Source organism: Nilaparvata lugens, chromosome 9 (genome assembly GCF_014356525.2).
Source record: "Nilaparvata lugens isolate BPH chromosome 9, ASM1435652v1, whole genome shotgun sequence".
NCBI classification, from domain to species: Eukaryota; Metazoa; Arthropoda; class Insecta; order Hemiptera; family Delphacidae; genus Nilaparvata; species Nilaparvata lugens.
This window is the reverse complement of record NC_052512.1, coordinates 9,401,368-9,425,942: the sequence shown is the minus strand read 5'-3', so window position 1 is coordinate 9,425,942 and position 24,575 is coordinate 9,401,368. Positions and strand designations below refer to the sequence as shown.

General features: G+C 40.8%; 2 protein-coding genes across 3 annotated transcripts in view; one reads left to right on the top strand and one right to left on the bottom strand.

Moving 5' to 3' along the window:
• LOC111047664 (lipase 3-like) overlaps positions 1 to 24,575 on the top strand; it is a 174,138-nt gene that overhangs the window by 23,547 nt on the left and 126,016 nt on the right. The gene's annotated exons all lie outside the window — the stretch shown is intronic.
• On the bottom strand, positions 9,097 to 11,496 carry LOC120353030. The gene is made up of 2 exons (XM_039435470.1): positions 10,451 to 11,496; positions 9,097 to 9,416 (listed from the first exon to the last, which is right to left on the bottom strand). The coding sequence occupies exons 1-2, from the start codon at positions 10,773 to 10,775 to the stop codon at positions 9,409 to 9,411; spliced, it is 333 nt and encodes a 110-aa protein (XP_039291404.1). The 5' UTR covers positions 10,776 to 11,496; the 3' UTR covers positions 9,097 to 9,408.

Sequence of the window (24,575 nt, the reverse complement as noted above, 5' to 3'; positions counted from 1 at the left end):
ATAGGGTCACGACTAGAAAGTTAACTCTAATATTATCGTATGAAGGAGGCACCTTTTTCCTTTTATATTATCCTTGAAATGCAAAATTTCCAAAAACCTTGTACATACGTCAACGCACAATTTAAAAAGGAACATACCTGTCAAATTTTCATGATAATCTATCACCGCGTTTCGCCTTATATGCGCAACATATAAACATTTGAACATATAAACATTCAAACATGAAGAGAAATGCAAAAACCGTCGACTTGAATCTTGGACCCCCTTTCGCTCGGTCAAAAATATTCAATCTCAATAAAGAAGATTCATATTTTATCATTGGGAAGTATATTCTTTCATAAATGAAATATAACTAATCATTTAACATAATGAACAGTTCATATTACATCAGATAAACCGGTATCAGCTGCTCTCCGTAAAAGGCAGACAATCAGCAACGCCGCTCTCCCATCTTTCTCTACTGCCTTTACGTGAACCTCACTATTATCCATTCATTATTTGATTCTCTTTGCTGTTGTGCTAATAAAAATGTATACTATATATGTACTATGTATTATTATATCAATGTACTAGCCGTCAGGCTCGCTTCGCTCGCCATATCCGTCTAGCCAGGGGGCTCCGCCCCCTGGACCCCCGACTGGATCGTCCAAGAATGAAATCAGCAGGCTCGCTTCGCTCACCTGCATTTTTCATTTGAGCATTTTTATCATATGTTAGGACAATCCAGTCGGGGGTCCAGACTAAACGGATATGGCGAGCGAATCGAGCCTGACTGCTAGTAATATAATATTCCCAGGATTGAAGTAGCAGTGCCCAATCAATTTTTCCGCGATAATGCATTTAAATCTTCAATTTGGTGCCAACCTAACAAAGACAACTCAACTTAATGCCAACCTGACAAAATTATTAATTCAGTTGCCAGTTAACAACTGTTTCGAAGAGGTACTCTATCTAGATTATAGTTCTATAGTAACATATGATATGGAAATTTCAATTATAATTAAGAGATTGGGAGAAGAAGAATATACATGCTAAAAGACGAACTTTAAACCCTTAAAAACAACCCTCAGAGTTAAAATATTGCCAAAAGATTTCTTAGTGCGCCTCTAAAGGGCCAACTGAATATACCTACCAAATTTGAACGTTTTTGGTCCGGTAGATTTCTAGTTATGCGAGTGAGTGAGTGAGTGAGTGAGTGAGTGAATCAGTCAGTCAGTCAGTCAGTCAGTGAGTGAGTGCCATTTCGCTTAAATATATATATATATATTATATATATATATATATATATATATATATATATATAATATATATAGATTTATAATACAGAATAATAAATATTTATTTCGTTTACATTGCTTTTGATATGATAAAATGTCAATCCTAATATTACTACACATAACCAAGACTATATAGAGGCTTTGAAGAAAAATGAAAGTTTTACAAATGAATTCAGCTCAACGACAGCTACTGAATAAATATTTAGGCCTATTCGGCATACAAATTGTGATATTTGCAGAGAAAAATGATTATTTATAGATGTTACAAATAATTATTAAGCAAGCTGCCTTCTAAATTGGCAAGTTGTTGGTGCAAGCAAGCCTTGATTTGTTTGGAGTTATGTAGCTGGCTTATTTCCAACCTCAAAATATTTGAACTACCATTTAAAATGATGAACACAATGAATAATATGTGGTTTTATTAATTAATTCCCAAAAAATATTCTATATTTGATTCGCTAAGTGCAGCCTTTATAGGTCAGATAGCAGTTGTTTATCTGCCTTTGATAAGATTATGGTTCGTACTCCGTATTGGAATTTCTTTTCTTCACTCAACTGTTTACAAGACTCTTGAATGTATAGTTTTGGGGATGTGAAATCGATCAATATGTCACAACGGACACATTCCCTAATTTTTTAGTTTCTTTAACTAAGAATCCTTCTGACGCTCCCTGTTACAGTAGCAAGTGGTGAAAGAAGTTTTGCCAAATTAAAACTGATAAAAACGTATCTTAGATCCACCATTTGTCAGGACCGTTCAAGTGGACTGGCAACAATGACCATTAAGATAGATTTGTTGAACAGAATGTACAGTGACAACATTTTCAACGAATTTGCAAAACTGAGAGGAAAATCGCTTTTCAATGTAAAGTACAGAGTTGGGCAGGGAGGTATGGATGATTTGAAATAACAGATACACAATCATTTTTGAACGAAACTGAAAATTTATTTTTTTTAGTGTGTACCTTGGATGATGCCATTGTAAAAATGGAAGAGGAAAGAATCATAACATTGATTATGTATGAAAAATAACATCTGTTAAGAATGTTGTCCGTTTTTGTCCATACAGTCCTGTAGACGTTGTAAGAAGTTACTCCTCTGATGCATTGCACGTGGTACATAATCCTAAATAGTCAATGTTTTGAAAAAACGAAATGGAAAATAAATTTTGAGTTTCGTTTGAAAATGATTGTGTAACTGTTATTTCAAATCATCCATACCTCCCTGCCCTATTCTGTATAAATGTTTCAAGGCTTTGAGTAAATAATTTTTTTAATTTCTTTGAAACTGATTGATATTGTGTGAATGGAGTGGGGTGTTTCTTCTCTTCTATAATACTTGCTAAAGTTTATTGCTATCGAATCATCTACCGGTATTTGAATACTTGATTGGTTGGGAGCTTTTAGTGGATTCGTTCATTCAAATGCACAGATTATCATCATTGTCCAATTTTCACCTATTTTAGCAACTAGCAACTACGAGCCAGGAACTTCATTGGACAAAATACTTTTAACATTCAACTTCGGGTTTATTGAGCTGATCAAAACTTCCTACTTGATAGAATCATGTTGTCACATCTCAAAACAAAGTTATTCAGAAAAAAGTATATTCAATTCCAATCTACACATTTTGGGAACCTGCTAACTTGCTGCATTTAATTCGGGCCTCGGTCATTCTATGTAACTAAATTTTGAGTTATATAAGGAAACAACAAAAGTTTGGCACTCACCATTTTCTTAATTCAAATTTTGACTCTTTAGAAACACTCACATACGATTTAAAAAGACCAAAAACACTTCACTCAGATTCACCCACGCAATCAATGTCCTAATTCTACTTCTACTAATTTTATCGGTTTCTCCTTCAAACTAGAACAAGATTAATGATAATATAACGAGAATTTGTCCCTCAAAATGGAAAACAGATCCATTCAGAGGACCGAGGCTCGCACACCGTTACCCTACATAATGTTTTCCCGGTTACGTCTCAATTCGAACTGTTGCTTTTTCACTGAAAATTAGAGAATTATTCCTCCTCCACGGGCGTTGAGCATAACTTCCAGTGGAAAAGCCAAAGCTGCAAAAAGGTCGATGCTCGTACAATTTTCAAGTACAGTGGCTTTTTCGAAATGAAATTGAAACTGTATTTGAAAAGTGCACGTAAAATTGCTTCAATTTTAACAAGTTAGCAAATTCAATAAACAAGAAAGAGTTAATTCCCACACCAGAAACGCAGGGTTCAACATACAGTAAAAGTCAAAGTTCATTCCAGTTCGAAAACCTGAATAATAATATAAGATACACGAAAACAACTACAATAATACCCACTCAATATTCACTCCATTACAGTTGTATCAATTATTGATTTGCTCACACTCAATTGACTTTGACTTTGTACAATTGACTTTGGAAATTGGAAATTACTGAGGTATTGCAATTATTCAAATGCTTATACATTTAGTAATAATAATCAATTAATTATTAATAATCAAATAATTATTAATAATCATTGATAATCATTAATAATAACAACTAACTTTGAATTTTCCTGTGTAATTGGTTTTTGAATGTTTCATTCAATAGATAGGGGCAAGTCTTCACTTATATTCGAAATATTATTTCGCACGTTCTTTAGAATTTATATTCACTCGTATTTTGAAAGGTATCTAGAGATAATCCTTACCACCATAATATAAGTGTGTTTTTGTGTGGTGGTGGGGGGAGGGCGCCGGAATGTTGTTCGCTTACACTAGAAAAAATCTGGTGTGGCGCACTCACACAACTTTCCTTGCCGTTATGAAAATTGATCACTTGACGCTAGTGTTCACGAGCTTCTCAAGTCAACTATTCAAAAAAAATCTGGTGTGGTGCACTCACACAACTTTCCCTGCCATTATGAAAATTGATCAACTGACGCTAGTGTTCCCGCGCATCACAAGTCTACTTTTCTAAGATCTGAGCCAGCTGGTGACAGGACAATAGCGCTGCAAACACATGAAGTCTGCTATCTCTTCATAGTGAATGATTCAATAGAATCAACAGTTGCCAACAGTTAGCATTATTGAATAAACACATTTTCTCGAGTTTCGAGCTTATTTCCAATTTTAGGTGAAAATGTCACTGAACGTTAATTGTAGAGATTGTCATGCTTAATCTTTTCCATTCGAAAGTTTTTGTTTGAATTGTATCTGAAGCCTGATACTTGAGAAACCAAAATCAAACTTTGCATAAATGGGGCGGAGCTCCTGAAATTTTTACAGATATGAGACTTGTGGCAGTTGATAGAGCTTATCGATGACTATTTAAGGTATAACTTTGATCAAAGTCGTTGGAGCCGTTTTCGAGAAAATCTCGAAAAACCCTGTTTTTGACAACATTTTCGCCATTTCAGCCGCCATCTTGAATCGCATTTGTTCGAAATTGTTCGTGTCCGATAACATTACGTTCCAAATTTCAAGTCATTCCGTTGATTGGGAGATGAGATATCGTGTATACAGACGCACATACACTCATACACACACACACACACACACACACACACACACACACACACACACACACACACACAACACACACACACACACACACACACACACACACACTCACACACACACACATACAGACCAATACCCAAAAACCACTTTTTTGGACTCAGGGGACCTTCAAACGTATAGAAATTTAGAAATTGGGGTACCTTAATTTTTTTCGGAAAGCAATACTTTCCTTACCTATGGTAAAATCTGAGCCAGCTGGCGACAGGACAATAACGCACCACAAGGCGCCAAGTGACTAGTGATGTATACTCCTTGCTTAGGCAATTTGCGTGCAATAGAACGGCAAAAGTGGCCTTCATTTATTGCAACTGTCATAAAAAATGTGTTTTGGAACTCATAACTGTTGGATAGGTTCCTGGAAGGATCTTATTCTCCTTTTAAAAATTCTCGACACTTCAAAAAAATCAAATCGATTTGACAGTCTATTACCAATTGCAACGCATCTTTCTAATGGAGCAGTGCAGCATCTAAAAACGGCATGAAATTGATGGTACTGTCTCAAGTTCCGCGCCGACATCAACTCCTCGGACGCCAACTTCTATACGTCCATGTAGACAGTCATGCAAAAAAATTGCATCAAACTTCATTCTTCGTTATTCCAAAGATTCAATTTTCACCTCGTTGTAAAACTGTTTATAAGGAAGCTGCTCCAAATCTGGCATGAGCCTCTTCAACACCAGACGTACAAACCTTCTTTGCACAGATTCTATTTTCTTTGTTGTGCATATTCTATCTCTATTCCAAACGATGGACGCGTAGCGCATACTCCAAGTGACATCGAACGATGGAACAAAAGAGTGTCTTCAATGTTTGAGGATTTTTGAAGTTTTTGCCAATCCACCTTATTACACCAAGCTGTCTTCTCGCTACTACATCATCAATATGCGCGTTAAAAAGTAGTTTACAATCAATTATGACACCCAGATCTTCCACACAGGCCACACGTTGAATTTGTCTGTCAGCAATGTTATACTGAAATCTCAAGGTATTCGTTTTTCTTGAAAAGCTCATTACCAATGTTTTGCTTGATGATGTGGAATGGTATTTTTTTATATATACCAGTGTAGCTGTTAATATCCCTAGCCTGCAAATAAATTTGCAAAAAGTTAGGGCCGTCCGGCTCGCAAATATACTGGGGTCTGACCACAGCTCTAGCTTAGTAATAGATGCATGAATACTCTCAATGTAATGAACCACCATGGGTTTCAATAACTGATAATTAACAAATCTTACCGCTGCTCTCTTGAAGATATTGAAGATTACCAATAAGGAAATCAAAAAGATAGTTAGTGACTGATTATCAGTAACCATATATTCAATCGAGGATAATGAAAATCAACTATTATTCTTCTAATTGATCTTTAAAACGCTCGTCATGAATACAGGTATGCACTATTAGAAAGTCCTATTCCACCCTCTAGGTTTTCCAATAATTGCGAAGTATTGCTACGACGCGGACTAGCTACAGCCGGGTATGGGTCGGGGTCGGTGACCGTATTGACTGGTGGAGATACTGGACCTACACTTCTCCCCCTGTCCTGATTCTTTACCCTCTGTCTTTGGCGGGAGGTATTTAATTTGAAGGGAAGAGTGTGTGCCCGTGCCGTTGTTGGCCGATTCGGCCCTCGGCTCTTGGAATTCAGGTTGGGTGTTAGGGAGAATTGAGGTAACCTTAACCAGGGATACGGATCCGGATATCAGATCCCCACAAATAATTATATTTGTAAAGGTAGTACGCAATCTGAACCAACTGCGAGTTGACGGCGAGCAAAGCTGTACCTGCAAGCCCGGAATAAAGGTTGTAGGTGGAGGAACTCGGGAAGGAGTTTAACAAGGAATGATATAGAATTTTTGTTACGGTTTTCGCAATCTGAGACTGCGGGCTGTCGGTGTGCAGACTGAATCTGCGCACCCGGTATTAGATCAATATGATTGGAGGGGCGTAAGAGGTATAAGGTACAGGATATGGTATACCGAGTTTGAGGTATAGGGAATATTTTATCGGGCTTGGGAAATGGAGATTCGTTAATAGGATTGTTCCTTCCTGTAACTAATGGGGTTTTGTTCAATAACTCGCGATCTGTGAATCGCGATATAGTTCTCAGCAAGCTGAACCTGCTAGCTAAATACAGTATATCAATTACAATTTTATGATAACTAAAGCTCAATGGATGAGGTTTCGGGTGTCGGATTTCTGAATCGCGAGCCTGCAGCTGCGAAAGGATTTTCAGCAATTCTGAAACTGCTAAACAGGATTTCCGCGCTGATCTGATGACAGCGCGCCGGTTATTAAGGGCCAATCTGTAACTGCCCTTAAGGGTATGGGAATCACTCTCAATCGTCCGAAACGCTTTTAAATTAATAGTCAGTATGTCGACTATTATGAGAGGATGGGGAAAGGTTTACAAGGACTCTCCTAAGCTTCTCGCTGGTCTGAGAACCGCGACTGGGTCGATCTCTAATCTGTGACTGAGATCCTGCTCTACATAAGGTTTCCTACACCTCTCGCTGGTCTGGGGACCGCGACGGGAACGATCTCGAGTCTGGAACTGAGATCTCGCACTATACAGGGTAGGAAAAATTAAGAGGAAGGAAGAGAGAGGATGCCGCAGTCTGGGAACTTCGGCAAGGACGTTCTCAAACTGTACCTGAGAGCTAGGAGGATTATAGAATAGGGAAGGTGAAGAGAGAGTAAGAGGAAGGATGCCGCAGTCTGGGGACTTCGGCGAGGACGTTCTCAAGCTGTACCTGAGAGCGGGAAGCGTTGCAGTCTGTGACTTCAACAAGGACGTTCTCAAGCTGCACCTGAGAGCAGGAAGCGTTGCAGTCTGTGACTTCAACAAGGACGTTCTCAAGCTGTACCTGAGAGCAGGAAGCGTCGCAGTCTGGGACTTCGACAAGGACGTCTCAAGCTGTACCTGAGAGCAGGAAGCGTCGCAGTCTGTGACTTCGACAAGGACGTTCTCAAGCTGTACCTGAGAGTGGGAAGCGTCGCAGTCTGTGACTTCGACAAGGACGTTCTCAAGCTGTACCTGAGAGCAGGAAGCGTCGCAGTCTGTGACTTCGACAAGGACGTTCTCAAGCTGTACCTGAGAGCAGGAAGAGTCGCAGTCTGTGACTTCGACAAGGACGCTCTCAAGCTGCACCTGAGAGCTAGAAGGATTATAGAATAGGGAAAGTGAAGAGAAAGTGAGAGAAAGGATGCCACAGTCTGGGGACTTCGGCGAGGACGTTCTCAAGCTGTACCTGAGAGCAGGAAGCGTCGCAGTCTGGAAACTTCGACGAGGACGAGCTCAAGCTGCACCTGAGTTCTCTAGGAAAAGGATTGGGCTTTTCCTACTTGGAATTACAGCAAGTCAGAAACTGCTAAGCGAATTTAAAATACAGGGCCACTCTATAGTATGAAAATTAATAAGGAAAATACACCCCTAAAAACTGAGATTACCTTATTACAGAAGAGGAAATGCACACAAGTGACCAGTCCTAACATACAGTTACCTGAATCACTGCAGAATTAAATACGGAGAATAGCAAACAAATTCCCGCACTAAACTTAAACGTCGTGAAGCGACAGAGTCGAGACTTAAGAATTAAGCCCTCAAAAATAATTTGCTTAAGAGCCTAGCTAAATTTCCCCACTCAACTGTTTGTAGCTCAAACTTGAGATCCCTTACAGGTTTCAAAACCAAGAATAATTCGTTCACCCCCAGTGATACGAATTCGGGAAAAAAATAGCTGACAAGAAAGAAAAACCCACAAGGTAATTCTAACTCCGAGTTGTTCGGAACTCGACCTACAATATTCTACAATAACACAAGATAGAATAATAATTAGTGTCGGTAACGTCGTAAGGAGAGGAGATTCGCGACCCGATCTCACGCTCAACCACCGAACAACTGACTCTCTCCCAGGTCTCCTTGAAGCCACACCGGGTCGCTGAAAGTTAGGAGGCGGGGGAAAAGGGGCTTGCTGACCAATGGGAGTCTGAAAAGACGATCACGCCACTAGTCATGTGACAGGGTTTGAATCCACTAGTGCTGATGATAAGGGTGCAGCTAATGACGACACTGATACTAATTACTACACTAATTCAGGCCGGTAAACAATATTTCTATTCCAGAAATTTCATGAAGAGCGATACTGGCCCGACTCGGTAGCCGCTTATCGTTTAGATGATACGAATGCTGCTAATTTAAAGGGGTTGACGGCGATAGTGATAATGTATACACAACTACAAATCTAACAAAATATATCTGGCAGACGATCCTATTCCTATTCTAAAATAGAATAATTTCGCTAATTTTATGCTGGACGACGGCTCTCTATCCGTCACAAAAATTCACTTTGTGACACCCCACTCCTACTAAGGAGGGGGGGGGGATTGGCGTTGAAGGTACAAGGCGACGTCGGGAATACCGGGTATAACCACACCACATCCGAATTGTCCCATGAAGTTCAACCAACAAAGAAAGGAAAGTCAAGTCCAGGGGAATAGTACGTCATATCCGGGAAAAAATAAATTTGGAAATAGAGAGTCGACGTCAACGGTATCTTACTCTAAAGAAATGGACATGAGTTTTAAGATTATGGTGAGGACGGCATAGAGCTATAAATCTGAAATTCCTATGTATCTGGCAGCAGCAGCTGTAATAAAGAAAAATATTTAAAAGGAAATTTCGACGACTGTACTGAATATAAAAGAACGGAGCAAAGAAAGGAAAATAACAACAATAATCTTCTTCCAAAAAAAAAAACTAACCTCCTAATTAATACCTCATTGAAAACAATATGAGATCAATGTCGCACTCTCATCCACTTCCACTTGCCGTCGGGACCGAGCACTTTAAACCTAGGACGGCCGGCCCGTCGCTTACGAGCACCTGGCTTATTGTAAGGTTTGTACAAAATGCGGGATCTGTCGAAAATCGGGGGATTCAGGTTCCTGGAAGTAGACGGTGTCGCTGCTGAAATAGCCGACGCGGGGGCAGATGACTCTATATCCATCGTGGTGACCTCCGCGGCTGCTCCAGTGATCGATGATACTGATTCCATGTCCTCCGCCGGAATCATTCTATGGTTAGTCAAGACTTCGTGTATCAGTTGAAACGGTACGGGGGGAATAGCCTCGGGAACACGGGCTATGGGTAGAGAGGAAGAAGAGAAGGGATGTGATGCGGGCGGGGAAGAAGTGGTCGAAGATGAAGAAGATGACGATGTGGAGGAGGTACACTGCTGGTGACTGTCCACCGAACAAACTCATTGACTTCTACTGTTGTTGAGTCGTCTTCCGGATCAGCTAGTAGCTCGTCCTCGTTCTCGGTTGGGACAGGGGATACCACTTCAGGATACGGAAATGTCAGGGAAGAGTCTGTCGAACCGACAGGCGGAAATACATTGACAGCAGAACAAAAGGAGGAAAATTCCGAAATATCTAGTTCTGGAATACTCTGACCGATCTCCGACACTACTTCAGATAACGGTGTTGACAGGGCATATGGCAAGTCGTGCAAATGTCTATTCAAATGGAAAATAATGTATAACACAGCATCGGAATAAGAGAGTGAATCGCGATAAAACGGATGGAATCGGAAGTGAAATGCTGGAGCTGAAACCAAATTTTTCAACATGGAATGATCATGAATAAGCCACAAAATACGAGCCCTAAGCGTCGTATCAGCTATCCGACAAGGGTCGAAGAGTAATACAGATGAGTCGGACCGGTTCACAAGAGCGACCACCACCCCACCCATGATTTCAATAGGAATCGCCCACTGCGCTTCAGTAGATATACGGCACAAAGCGCCGCGGCGCTCTCTCACTGACATGTTCCAATGTCGCACCTTCAAACTACGGAACAACACACCATCCTCCCTACTTTTCACATTACGTGAACGCACTTCAGCGATGGATAAAAAGCGATCAAGTAGACCAAGACGAGGCGCCATACTGCTAAGAGAGTCGAAGCACTACTGAAGCAATAGAAAGACGACTAGATGGGCTTATACAAAAATATTCAGGTAACGACAGTGTAGAAAGACAAGATTATCATTATCGGGAACGCGATAAAAGCAACCCTACAATAAACAGATAACAAAAATATCCTGAAAGAAAAGGTTCGAACGTCTTATGCGATGCGACGAGAGAAGGAGCAAGAAACCAGTGAATCAACCCTGTCGCGGCATCTAACGGGAAACGTAATAACTAGTTGAATGAAGTGCTGCCCCCGCACCTTGCGCCGTCTAAGGCTAGTATAGGCAACCCGCACTTCACTCCACCAACGCAATTTGCGTTCGCCTGTTCTTCAGAGCTAGATTCCCCCTCCTCCTCCTCTACACATGGGGGTAACAACTTAATGTCTTTCACATGAACAGTCACAGATTTATTCTCTGCTACTTTAACCTTCACTACTGTAGGACTCAATATCTCAACCACCTCCCAGGGGCCTGAGAACTTTGGAGCGAGTTTCGCGGCGAACTGGTCAACTCCCGAAGATAAATAATGTTCTCTCTTATATATCAACTGACCTGGGGATAACTTAACATCTCGCCTCCGAAGATTATAATAACGGCTAGCATCCCTATATGCTTTATCCAAATTATCCACTACAATTTTCCTGGTTTGAATTAATACCTTAATATTTTTCTGTAGCGTGGCCTGACTACTTTCAAAACCTGCGTACGTGGATCGTCTTGAGACTCGAATGCGGACTCACCTGGAGCCCTCAATTCCCTACCGAAGTTGAGATAAGCTGGAGTATATTGGGTGCCTTGATGAATAGTTGTATTCATCGCAAAACAAAATTCTCTTAAATATCGGTCCCAATCCGAGTGGTTCTCTCCTACAAAGATTTGTATCATAGTTTTGAGTACACGGTTCACTCTTTCAGTAGGATTACAACTAGGAGAATATGGGGGGGTGAAAAACACATTCACGCCATTATCCTCACAATACGAGCGAAAATACTTGCTAGTGTATTGGGTTCCATTGTCACAAATGAGCATCCTAGGTGCTCCATACCGTGTGACAATCAATTCACGGAAAGCTTTCGTGACTCCTGCGCTATCTGCCTTAGATAGGGCGGCCACTTCCGTCCACTTAGTGAACTGATCTTGAAACACGACTATGTAACGGTGTCCTAACTTGGAACGGGGTAACGGGCCGACTAAGTCAGTACTGACAGTCTCCCAAGGGTGAAACAATTTACGGGGATTTTTCATGCGACCATATGGGGTCCTCTGTTCTACCTTAATCTTAATGCAGTCATCACACCTCCGTACATAGGTGGCAACATCATTAAACAATCCAGGCCAATAATATAGGCGCGCTATCTTGTCATATGTACGATATATGCCAAAGTGACCCGCGGTAGGAGCATTATGATTTTGTTGTAAAACTTCAGAGCGACAGCTCACTGGGACACAAAGCTTCCACCCCTCAGCACTCTGCTCTTCCTGGAGCCGCCTCCTAGGCCAAATGTGTCTATACAACAACCCATCTCTAACTGTATAGTCGGGGAATTTCTCGGGGTCTGCAATCAGTAATGATTTAATTTTCTTTACCCAGCTATCGTCGTTCTCTCGACCAATAGCGATAGGGGCCACCCCACCCTCGGAGTTCGTTTCTCCCGAAGTGAGCTCCTCCTTACAGGGGGTGCGTGAGAGTACATCTGGAACTATGTTGAACTTCCCTTTCCTATATTTTATTTTCAAATTATATTGTTGCATTTCCATTACCCATCGTGCTAAACGACCAGTGGGATGGGGGATGGCATGCAACCACTTCAAGGACTGATGGTCGGTAATCACAGTAATTTCGTAACCTTCCACATATGACTTAAATTTTCTCAGGGCATATATCACAGCTAGACACTCTTTCTCGGTTGTGGTATATCGGACTTCGGGACCTCTTAAACCCCTACTCGCATAAGCAATAACTTTCTCCTCACCATTAATCTCCTGAGTCAAGACAGCTCCCAACCCTTCGTCGGAGGCATCGGTCTGAATCACAAAGGGTAACTCAAAATGAGGGTAGGTTAATACTGGGGCACAGGTTAAAGCATCTTTGATTTTCTGAAATGCCGTTTCCTCCTCTTCTCCCCACTGCCAATTCACCTTCAATTTTAACAAACGATGTAACGGATTTGCTAGCTCTGAAAAATTAGGGACGAACCTACGGTACCAGGAGGCTAACCCTAGGAAGCTCCTGAGAGATTTAACACGCTGCGGGGTAGGGAAATCTCTAACAGCCCTAATCGTTTCCGGGTCGGTACGGAGGCCTTGCTCTGTCACAATATGACCTAAGTATTTCAGCTCAGATTTCAGAAAATTGCACTTATCTTTATTTATAATTAGACCTGCGTCTCTCAACCTCTGGAAAACCTCTGCGAGATGTTCTCTATGGGATTCAAGAGTCTCCCCTAATACTACCACATCGTCTAAGTACGCGAACGCATATGGTTCGAGTTTAGGCCCTATCACCTGATCTAGCAAACGTTGAAAGGTAGCTCCAGCTGAGTGTAAGCCGAAAGGCATCACTTTAAATTGAAATAGACCTCTGCCCGGCACTATGAAAGCAGTCAATTCTTTACTCTCCTCATCTAACGGAACTTGCCAATAACCACTCTTCAGATCAATAGTAGATATATACTTAGCATCGCGAAGCCTGTCTAAAATACCAGTCATATTTGGGAGGGGGTAAGCATCTCTATGAGTCACAGAATTAAGTTTACGAAAATCAATACAGAACCTTATTTTCCCATTCGATTTTTTTACTAATACGATAGGAGAACTCCACGAGCTACAGCTGGGTTCTATGACTCCCTGTTCAAGCATTGTATCGACTTCCTCATCGATCACTTTTTGCATGATAGGGTTCCTGGGATAGGGACGAAGTCTGAAGGGTTCAACTCCTTCCTGGAGTTTTATTTTATGTTTCAAGATATGGGTCCGTCCTGGGAGTGAAGAGAATTTCCGGTTTTCTTCTTCCAGAAAATTATCGAATTTCTCCTGCTCAGAGACAACTGATAACCTACCTTCCCCTTCCCTACTCCGTAATCGGACTCCCTGGGGTTGCATTTCTAATACAGCTCCCATCTTACGCAGATTTTCCACTCCTAAAATCATACGAGGTTCAATATCTGGGACAACTGACACTTGCCACTTATACTCCTTGCCACATACAGTGACCGGTAAAGTGGTCTCTCCTTCTATCTTAAGACGTTTCGCGATCTCACTAGAAACGTATGACTTTTGAGATGAGGTATCTATAGCGGCATTCAGGTCCACCCCCTCTACTCCTACGTACATGTACACCCCGTTATCTCCGACCTCCCTACTTGGTCTAACGGCAGCTACAGTCGACACCTTAGAAGTATTCGCTGAACTCTTACTACCACGTATAGCTCCCACTATCTCTGGTTCCCATTCTACTCTATTATGCCTCATATTGATAGTTAAATTATGCTGAATCATAAATGACACTCCTAGCAACACGTCAGGCTTAAGGCCTTCCATCACTACAGCCTGGAAAGAAACAGAAATATTTTCTATTTTCAATTGGGTAACAACTTTTATCGAGAGGAGAGCAGACTTCCCATCAGCGAGTATCGCTTTATGTGTGCAGTTTTCTTTCTTTACTGACCCCTCACGTTCTAATGCTCTCAGAACTTGTGTACTGATGTAGGATTTTTCCGATCCTGTATCAATCAAAGCGACAAATTTCTGGTTCGCCAAACTCACATCAATGAAAGTTCGTGTATCTCCTGACACGGTTCTGGGGCTTAAAATCTTTGTTGAATGAATTACTGAATTTCCCGACGATCTTTTACTCTGGGACTTACAGTTACACTGATCATGATTTTTCCCACATTCCTTACACTTAGAAAGCTCGGGGCAAGTTGACCTCCAATGTCCTGTCTTTTTACAATTCCAGCACACAGGACCCTGACTAGTACTACTCTCTTCTATCACTTTAGTCTCCCGTGGTTTAGTAGTTGCCTTAGCTGAATTTTCTCCCCGTTTATTGTCCTCGATTTTAGTATTCCGTGAGGACAACCTAGAGTGTTTTTCCTCAGCACGGATTGCCTCATATTCCCTAGTTATATCTAACAGTTGGTCTATGTTTTGGGCTCCTACACTTCGGACATGTAGCTTATATCTGGGTAATAAATTCTGATACACCCTCTGATATATCCTATCCCCGTCGTAACTTCCTAATCTCCTCATTAAAGTGAGTAGGGCTTCGGCATACTCATCAGCCGGTTCGCCCTCCCTCTGCTTCCTTGCAATGATTTGACTTTCAAGATCGTCACTATAAGTATGGGGATAGTATCGGAGTTTAAACGCCTCTACAAAGTCAGCCCACGTCCTCCACTGGGAGCGACGATTCCGCATCCAGAGTAGGGCCCCTCTCTCCATCAGCTCTGGTAGGGCTATAAGAGATTGTTCCCCGGATATCCCATATGCGCTCTGAAGTTCAGTGAGCCTCTCGATAAAACTAGGAGCATCTGATACACCATCAAAACGTAAATTCCAACTTCTTACCTTATCACATACAGCGCCCTGACTATACGTGCCTGAAGAGCGGTGTGGTGCCGGCTCTATACCTGTTGGTCGATTCACTCTGTTGTGGAGGGACGGCTCGGAGTAGACACGGCTTGTGCCTGGGATAGCATCGTCCGGCGAGTCTGAGAGGTCGCAGCGGTCCGGGACCGATGGTGTTCAACCATCCTCCTCCTCAGCTCCGTCAGAGTCCCCACTGCCGACAGGCCAAGACTCTCCAGGTAGTTGACCGCTTCCTCCTTACTCAGCCGGTACACCCACGACACTCGAGGGTCGGTTTCTCGCTCCGTGGTGTCTGTCTCGTGATCTCCCTGGTCCTCCTCGTACTCTTGGAGTGTAGACTCCTCTCCCCGTTCCGACATCGTGCACTGGGGTTTACTTAACCTTTGCTCACGATCTACTTGGGCGCCAGACGTCTTAGCCTCACGTTGGGAGACGTCAGTTTTATTAGTATGTCCTATTCCACCCTCTAGGTTTTCCAATAATTGCGAAGTATTGCTACGACGCGGACTAGCTACAGCCGGGTATGGGTCGGGGTCGGTGACCGTATTGACTGGTGGAGATACTGGACCTACACTTCTCCCCCTGTCCTGATTCTTTACCCTCTGTCTTTGGCGGGAGGTATTTAATTTGAAGGGAAGAGTGTGTGCCCGTGCCGTTGTTGGCCGATTCGGCCCTCGGCTCTTGGAATTCAGGTTGGGTGTTAGGGAGAATTGAGGTAACCTTAACCAGGGATACGGATCCGGATATCAGATCCCCACAAATAATTATATTTGTAAAGGTAGTACGCAATCTGAACCAACTGCGAGTTGACGGCGAGCAAAGCTGTACCTGCAAGCCCGGAATAAAGGTTGTAGGTGGAGGAACTCGGGAAGGAGTTTAACAAGGAATGATATAGAATTTTTGTTACGGTTTTCGCAATCTGAGACTGCGGGCTGTCGGTGTGCAGACTGAATCTGCGCACCGGTATTAGATCAATATGATTGGAGGGGCGTAAGAGGTATAAGGTACAGGATATGGTATACCGAGTTTGAGGTATAGGGAATATTTTATCGGGCTTGGGAAATGGAGATTCGTTAATAGGATTGTTCCTTCCTGTAACTAATGGGGTTTTGTTCAATAACTCGCGATCTGTGAATCGCGATATAGTTCTCAGCAAGCTGAACCTGCTAGCTAAATACAGTATATCAATTACAATTTTATGATAACTAAAGCTCAATGGATGAGGTTTCGGGTGTCGGATTTCTGAATCGCGAGCCTGCAGCTGCGAAAGGATTTTCAGCAATTCTGAAACTGCTAAACAGGATTTCCGCGCTGATCTGATGACAGCGCGCCGGTTATTAAGGGCCAATCTGTAACTGCCCTTAAGGGTATGGGAATCACTCTCAATCGTCCGAAACGCTTTTAAATTAATAGTCAGTATGTCGACTATTATGAGAGGATGGGGAAAGGTTTACAAGGACTCTCCTAAGCTTCTCGCTGGTCTGAGAACCGCGACTGGGTCGATCTCTAATCTGTGACTGAGATCCTGCTCTACATAAGGTTTCCTACACCTCTCGCTGGTCTGGGGACCGCGACGGGAACGATCTCGAGTCTGGAACTGAGATCTCGCACTATACAGGGTAGGAAAAATTAAGAGGAAGGAAGAGAGAGGATGCCGCAGTCTGGGAACTTCGGCAAGGACGTTCTCAACTGTACCTGAGAGCTAGGAGGATTATAGAATAGGGAAGGTGAAGAGAGAGTAAGAGGAAGGATGCCGCAGTCTGGGGACTTCGGCGAGGACGTTCTCAAGCTGTACCTGAGAGCGGGAAGCGTTGCAGTCTGTGACTTCAACAAGGACGTTCTCAAGCTGCACCTGAGAGCAGGAAGCGTTGCAGTCTGTGACTTCAACAAGGACGTTCTCAAGCTGTACCTGAGAGCAGGAAGCGTCGCAGTCTGGGACTTCGACAAGGACGTTCTCAAGCTGTACCTGAGAGCAGGAAGCGTCGCAGTCTGTGACTTCGACAAGGACGTTCTCAAGCTGTACCTGAGAGTGGGAAGCGTCGCAGTCTGTGACTTCGACAAGGACGTTCTCAAGCTGTACCTGAGAGCAGGAAGCGTCGCAGTCTGTGACTTCGACAAGGACGTTCTCAAGCTGTACCTGAGAGCAGGAAGAGTCGCAGTCTGTGACTTCGACAAGGACGCTCTCAAGCTGCACCTGAGAGCTAGAAGGATTATAGAATAGGGAAAGTGAAGAGAAAGTGAGAGAAAGGATGCCACAGTCTGGGGACTTCGGCGAGGACGTTCTCAAGCTGTACCTGAGAGCAGGAAGCGTCGCAGTCTGGAAACTTCGACGAGGACGAGCTCAAGCTGCACCTGAGTTCTCTAGGAAAAGGATTGGGCTTTTCCTACTTGGAATTACAGCAAGTCAGAAACTGCTAAGCGAATTTAAAATACAGGGCCACTCTATAGTATGAAAATTAATAAGGAAAATACACCCCTAAAAACTGAGATTACCTTATTACAGAAGAGGAAATGCACACAAGTGACCAGTCCTAACATACAGTTACCTGAATCACTGCAGAATTAAATACGGAGAATAGCAAACAAATTCCCGCACTAAACTTAAACGTCGTGAAGCGACAGAGTCGAGACTTAAGAATTAAGCCCTCAAAAATAATTTGCTTAAGAGCCTAGCTAAATTTCCCCACTCAACTGTTTGTAGCTCAAACTTGAGATCCCTTACAGGTTTCAAAACCAAGAATAATTCGTTCACCCCCAGTGATACGAATTCGGGAAAAAAATAGCTGACAAGAAAGAAAAACCCACAAGGTAATTCTAACTCCGAGTTGTTCGGAACTCGACCTACAATATTCTACAATAACACAAGATAGAATAATAATTAGTGTCGGTAACGTCGTAAGGAGAGGAGATTCGCGACCCGATCTCACGCTCAACCACCGAACAACTGACTCTCTCCCAGGTCTCCTTGAAGCCACACCGGGTCGCTGAAAGTTAGGAGGCCGGGGGAAAAGGGGCTTGCTGACCAATGGGAGTCTGAAAAGACGATCACGCCACTAGTCATGTGACAGGGTTTGAATCCACTAGTGCTGATGATAAGGGTGCAGCTAATGACGACACTGATACTAATTACTACACTAATTCAGGCCGGTAAACAATATTTCTATTCCAGAAATTTCATGAAGAGCGATACTGGCCCGACTCGGTAGCCGCTTATCGTTTAGATGATACGAATGCTGCTAATTTAAAGGGGTTGACGGCGATAGTGATAATGTATACACAACTACAAATCTAACAAAATATATCTGGCAGACGATCCTATTCCTATTCTAAAATAGAATAATTTCGCTAATTTTATGCTGGACGACGGCTCTCTATCCGTCACAAAAATTCACTTTGTGACAGCACTAATTTATCCTTTCAAAATTCTTTGAGACTCACAACGCCAGTTCTTGAAGTTCTCTGGATCCTTATATGATATATATTGTAGACTTATTATTATAAATATCAGTAAAATTTTGCTGGCTGAATAATATGACTATCAAATAATATCAAATCAAATCAAATTTTATTCACAATTTCAAAAAAAAACAATTTAGGGTCCTGCCAAACCTGTAGGTTTTTCGGCGGGTGCCCAATCACAAAAACAATATTAAGAACATAATTAGGTAAGTTTACTAGGAATTTTTATGACATTCCAAGTTCGAAATAAATAAAGAAAAAGACAATATGTAATGTAATAAAAACAGGAAAGTATAAACTAAAAAATAACTTTACAAAGTTTGTTGAATAAGAAAAATCAACTGAAAAGTATGAAAAAGAAGAAGAAAAATAGAAAGAAGGATTGTTTCACACTATCTTGATGAAACATTTCATCGCTGAGGCAGGCGGCAGTGTCAACAATGAGAAAAATAGAATTTCAGCCAGCCAGAACTTAGAAATAATATAAAAACTCGCTGGTAATTGTGTAGCCAGATAATAGTAAACAATAATAATAATATATATTATAGATAATCTAAGTATATAATACATTATAAGTTTAGTGTGTTCGCATAATTATTAAGATACATCATTATGTCCTTTTTAGTGTAGTCTCGAATATTTTGGGGAAGTCTATTGAATAAGTAGGGAAGAACATAGTGGAGGGATCTTTTGCCGTATACATTATTGAATCTGGGGACCAGGAATATTAATGGAAATCTCAAGTTGTAAGGTGCGGCAGGAGCAAAAAATCTATACTGAAAATTACATTTAAAAAGTGTTATAAGTTTGTAAAAGTAAAAATTTCTGGGTGATAGGGTATGGTAAAATATATAGATGTTTTGTAGGTTGTTAGGATCAATATTAAAGACAGGGATTCTGGTTGTTATACAGTTCAATGTTCTCAGTTGGATTCGCTCTATTCTTTTTAAAAGATAATTTGCTGCACTTCCCCATGTTTCAATTCCATATCTAACAATAGGTTCCATCAGTGACTTATAAATTAGATACAAGCAGTCGGGAGTGATGTTTCTATGCAGATAATAAATTTTTGCATTTAGCGCTTGAAGTCTTTTCGCAATGTGATCGATATGAGGATTCCATCTCAGGCTACAATCAATTATAATACCAGGATAACGGGTGCTATTCACTAGATCTAGAGGCGGACATTTGCAAGTTAGAAAAGCATTTGAATAAAGGCAATGGCAGTCATGACTTGATACTGTTGGTATTTCATTGCATCTCAGATGGGGAGACTTGAAGTGCATTAATACATTTTTTTTTCTATTAACAATTAGATGTCTGTCGTGGGACCATCTTAGGATTCTGTTATAATCCAGTTGGATCAATTGCTGGGCTGTTTTCAAATCTCCATGTCCAACTATCAGAACAGTATCATCTGCATACGTTAGTACTTCTCCATGACTAATTACACTGGAAATTGAGTTTACATAGATGTTATATAAAATCGGGCCTAAAATACTTCCTTGTGATACACCAAAATCATCATTTTTGTGTAATCCACTGTGATTGCCACCCAGGTTGACCATGAAACATCTATCAGTCAGATAGCTCTTGAATAACTTCAATACATTGCCAGTAATTCCTATATTTGATAATTCTCGCAGTAATATCTTGTGATCAAGGGTATCAAAAGCTTTAGAATAATCGATAAATAGTGCAAGAACATGATATCTGTCGTTTAGCAGATTGTTTATTTTATTAGTAAAATTTACGAGAAGGGACTCAGTGCTTTTTCCTTTTTGAAACCCATATTGAGAGTTGGAAAGAATATTATTTTGAAGAAGGTATTTATTTAAGTGTATGAATAAATATTTTTCAAAAATTTTCTCGGGTACTGACAATTTAGATATAGGTCTGAAATCGTCAAAGTTATCACGAGCACCAGATTTATAAATTGGTTTAACTATAGAAATCTTCATTGAGTCAGGAAAAATTCCTTTTGAGATAGATAAGTTGATCAAGTGACATAGAGGGATATAGAGATAGTCGTCAAGGATATGAAAATCCAAAACTCCCACACCACCAAAACCAGGTGATTTATTTTTATCCATATTATTTACTATTAGGAAGAAATATTTATTTATTATGTTATTCGTTATTGTTATAAACATATATATCTTTGTCTACTGTATCTTATACTAGCATGTCTATGTTTTATAATCATTAGCTGTTCATTGAAACCAATTTAAAAGTATATCATCATAGACGAATTCTATTATTTATGTATTATTATAATTATAAAAAACTATATAATAATTTGGAACAACTTCGAACCAGGAATTTCACCATATTTAAAGCTTTAAAGTTGGACACAGTGACACCCCCATTCGGCGTATTGGTTACGTCACAGGATCGGACCAATCCCGAATTAATATGTAAATTTGGCAAGATAAAATTTGGAGAAGAAATTGAAGTGAAAATTGGAAGAGGAAGACTCGAGGCCATTTTGCAAGGATCATCGGTAGGATGCAGACCTAGTCCACGTACCTAATTGTTTAAAAGCTTTAATTTCTGTTTCATGTAACTTAATCTTCGTTTTCTGTTTTTTAAAAAGTTGTTCCAAAGTTCCTATAATAATTGTGATATCAAGATTTTAAATTTCATTTAAATAAACCCCTAAATTATATCAGTGAAGTCTGTTCAACATTTTTCGCCACGTGGAAGGACCCAGCCGGAACGATATATTCTACGGCCGAATATATTTCGAAAAACCAAAAAACGGAAACAAAAGTCTACGTAAGTTGTCGAATATAAAAGGGGATCCCCATAAATCTGCGAAAATTGTACAGCGCATAAATTCGTTCAGTTAGAAAAGTCATGACTATAGTTTTAAGGGTACAAAAACTTATCATAATTAATTTTTATAATATTAAATACATTTAACTATCCACGCTGTACTTAGCTAAAAGGTCTATTTTCCTTAGGCGAAACCACACCCTGAGAATAATTTCAATTGTTAATTTATTCTATTTTCTGAATCACTATTTCATATTAACTTGTTTTTTCTTGTTGAGCTAATTCAGTTTATGACCCTTTCCAAGGGCTATTATCCATTTCATTTTGTTTAATTGAAGAATACCGAACTTTCTATATAATATTTATAAATTAAAGATTCAAATCTACTATCAACCAACATTTATTTTGTATCCATTGAAAATTATTATTCACATAATTTGTTCATTAATTTATTCCATATTTGCTGTAACAGTTTATCTATCAGAATATATCCATATTACCGTTTTGTTAAACTGGATTTACTTCATTTTACCTCCAAATTCGTTCTTTCTCGACTGACACACATTGATCATTCAGGACACGTCCTGTTTTGCAATAGTCAGACAGTAGCGAGTATAGTATCTATCATTAGACTATTATCTATTCTGGTGGTAAGTGGTGGTCGTTTTTCTTATCAAGTAATAAATTCTGTCATTGGGAGTATCCCACAGAATCAAATAGTAAATCGACTCCCACCGGCCTGCTACACCGAGGTGAAGTGAATCCCGCATCATCAGCCGATCAACGTTGAAAAGAGAGGTAATAGATCGTATAGACAATGTTAGAATTAAACTCGGTGCTCGAAATATTTACTATTTTGGTCCAGCACTTCGCTACATAACCTATAGTATTTATCAGAGACCTGGTTCGCATGGATTTGCCATTCTACCTGTTGTTTCATACGGTCTAATATCTTTCCAAATTACGGCACAAGTATTGGATTCTGGATATATTGGTGGTCATCACTTGGAGAAAAGGTTCACTCCAAAGTTACTATCTCTGTTTGATCATAGTGACAACAGGATTTATTTTCAGCAGATTCAAGTTGCACTGTATTTTATTATTAAAGTGAATTCAATTCCACCTCACTATATTATAGCCACCTACCATATTAAGTTAGAGTCTCAAATCCCTTACTTCGGCTACCTTTGTAGACCGTCAAACCCTCTGCTGTGCGAATTAACTTTTTCAATCTGTCCCATCCATATATTAGTCATTCTGCTTCAATACATCGACTTAAATGATATCGACAATTCGATTAAACAAACATCAACCGATCTAACCTACAAATATCTATCATTGAATCATAACCTCAAATATTACAACCGTTTAATTATCTTATTTAATCAGACTATTCTAATCGTAAATCACTTATTCATTTTGCGTCCTCTTCTTTCTATGGAACAAAACAGTGGGGCATTAAACGTTGAGGAATATTGCCCATGGCTTACGATTATAGTTTTGGTTTAATTGGTAAGAGTTTATAATTATCAATTTTAGTGCATGTTCATGCCCCTCCCAGGAGCAGAACTTGACACATGGCGCCCAACGTGTTAGCCTCTGATGAGACCCCTAGGCATGTACAGCTACACTATTAGATTACATAATTATTTCACTAGTACCCAGAAATTTTTTCAAACTTTGGATCAATCTCAACTTGTCAAACTTAGCCTGAATATTCATCATAACAATCCTAATCAAATCAGAGGGACACAGAACCCCAATTATTAATAAGCCGTGCCCTGTATGATCAATGCGGGTAAAAGATTTGTCAACTAGTGATGAATTTTTAGGGGAGAGAAAGAACGAACTTGAGATTGAACAGATCAATTTTGTATGTGGACTGAACCACACGAAAATTATAAAACAAGAAGGTTTCGTATCCTACCTCACAAGAAATTGCTATATGTTAGTACTATATGTCCTATTTTTATTGTTAATTTTTAATGTTTATATGTTTACCTCGAACAATTGAAGGTCAACGTGCACTGAATTATCCTCTAGTCATCTCGCGGCACTAATCACTGTGATAAATATTTGTTGTTCACTTGTCTCATCACTTATCTAATTTTAAGCAAATTAGCATCGATTCGCTTGTCTGCTCACACACTACCGAACTGTCACTCGAACTTCCACGCTGTCAGCCAAGAATCTGCCACTTCACTATGGAAGACTCCAACCCCAATTCGGATGTCTTGTACCCAGTAGCACTACCCTCAGGACCCAGCGCGCAGGCGGATGCGGCAATAGTTGACGACGCTCCATCCAGCACTCCCACTCCAGTGGACGACGAGGCAGAGACCCCAAGGAGTCGCGAGCCCGGCAGCATATCCTCCATGGGTTTCAACACCAATAACCTGGGCCAGCATTCGTCCACCCAGCTCGAGCTCCAGGATGTACCAACCGCTTCACCTCCATATGCCGCTCCTTCGATACCTGCAAATAAAGAAAAAACATTATTTGAGGATACTCGCGGACCTCTATCAATAGCACTGGCAAACAGCACCCTTGCTACAAACGAACAGTTGATATTTGAGATCGACGAACGGTGGAAGAAGGACCAAAAAATACGCCAGGAAGAGAGAGACCAGGACCGAGCAGAACAGAGGGAGAAAGAGCGCAAGCAACAGGAAGAGAGAGACCAGGACCGAGCAGAACAGAGAGAGAAAGAGCGCAAGCAACAGGAAGAGAGAGACAAGGACAGAGAAGAAAGAAACAGGGATCGAGAAGAACAGAGGGAGAGAGAGCGCAAGCAACAGGAAGAGAGAGACAAGGATAGAGAAGAGCGGAGAAAGGAGTACAGACAATTCTTTGCTTACATGGATAGCAAAACTACGGCCATCCTAGGACAGGTCGACCAGAGGATTGCTGAACAAGCCCAGGAAATTAAAGATAAAATCACCGATG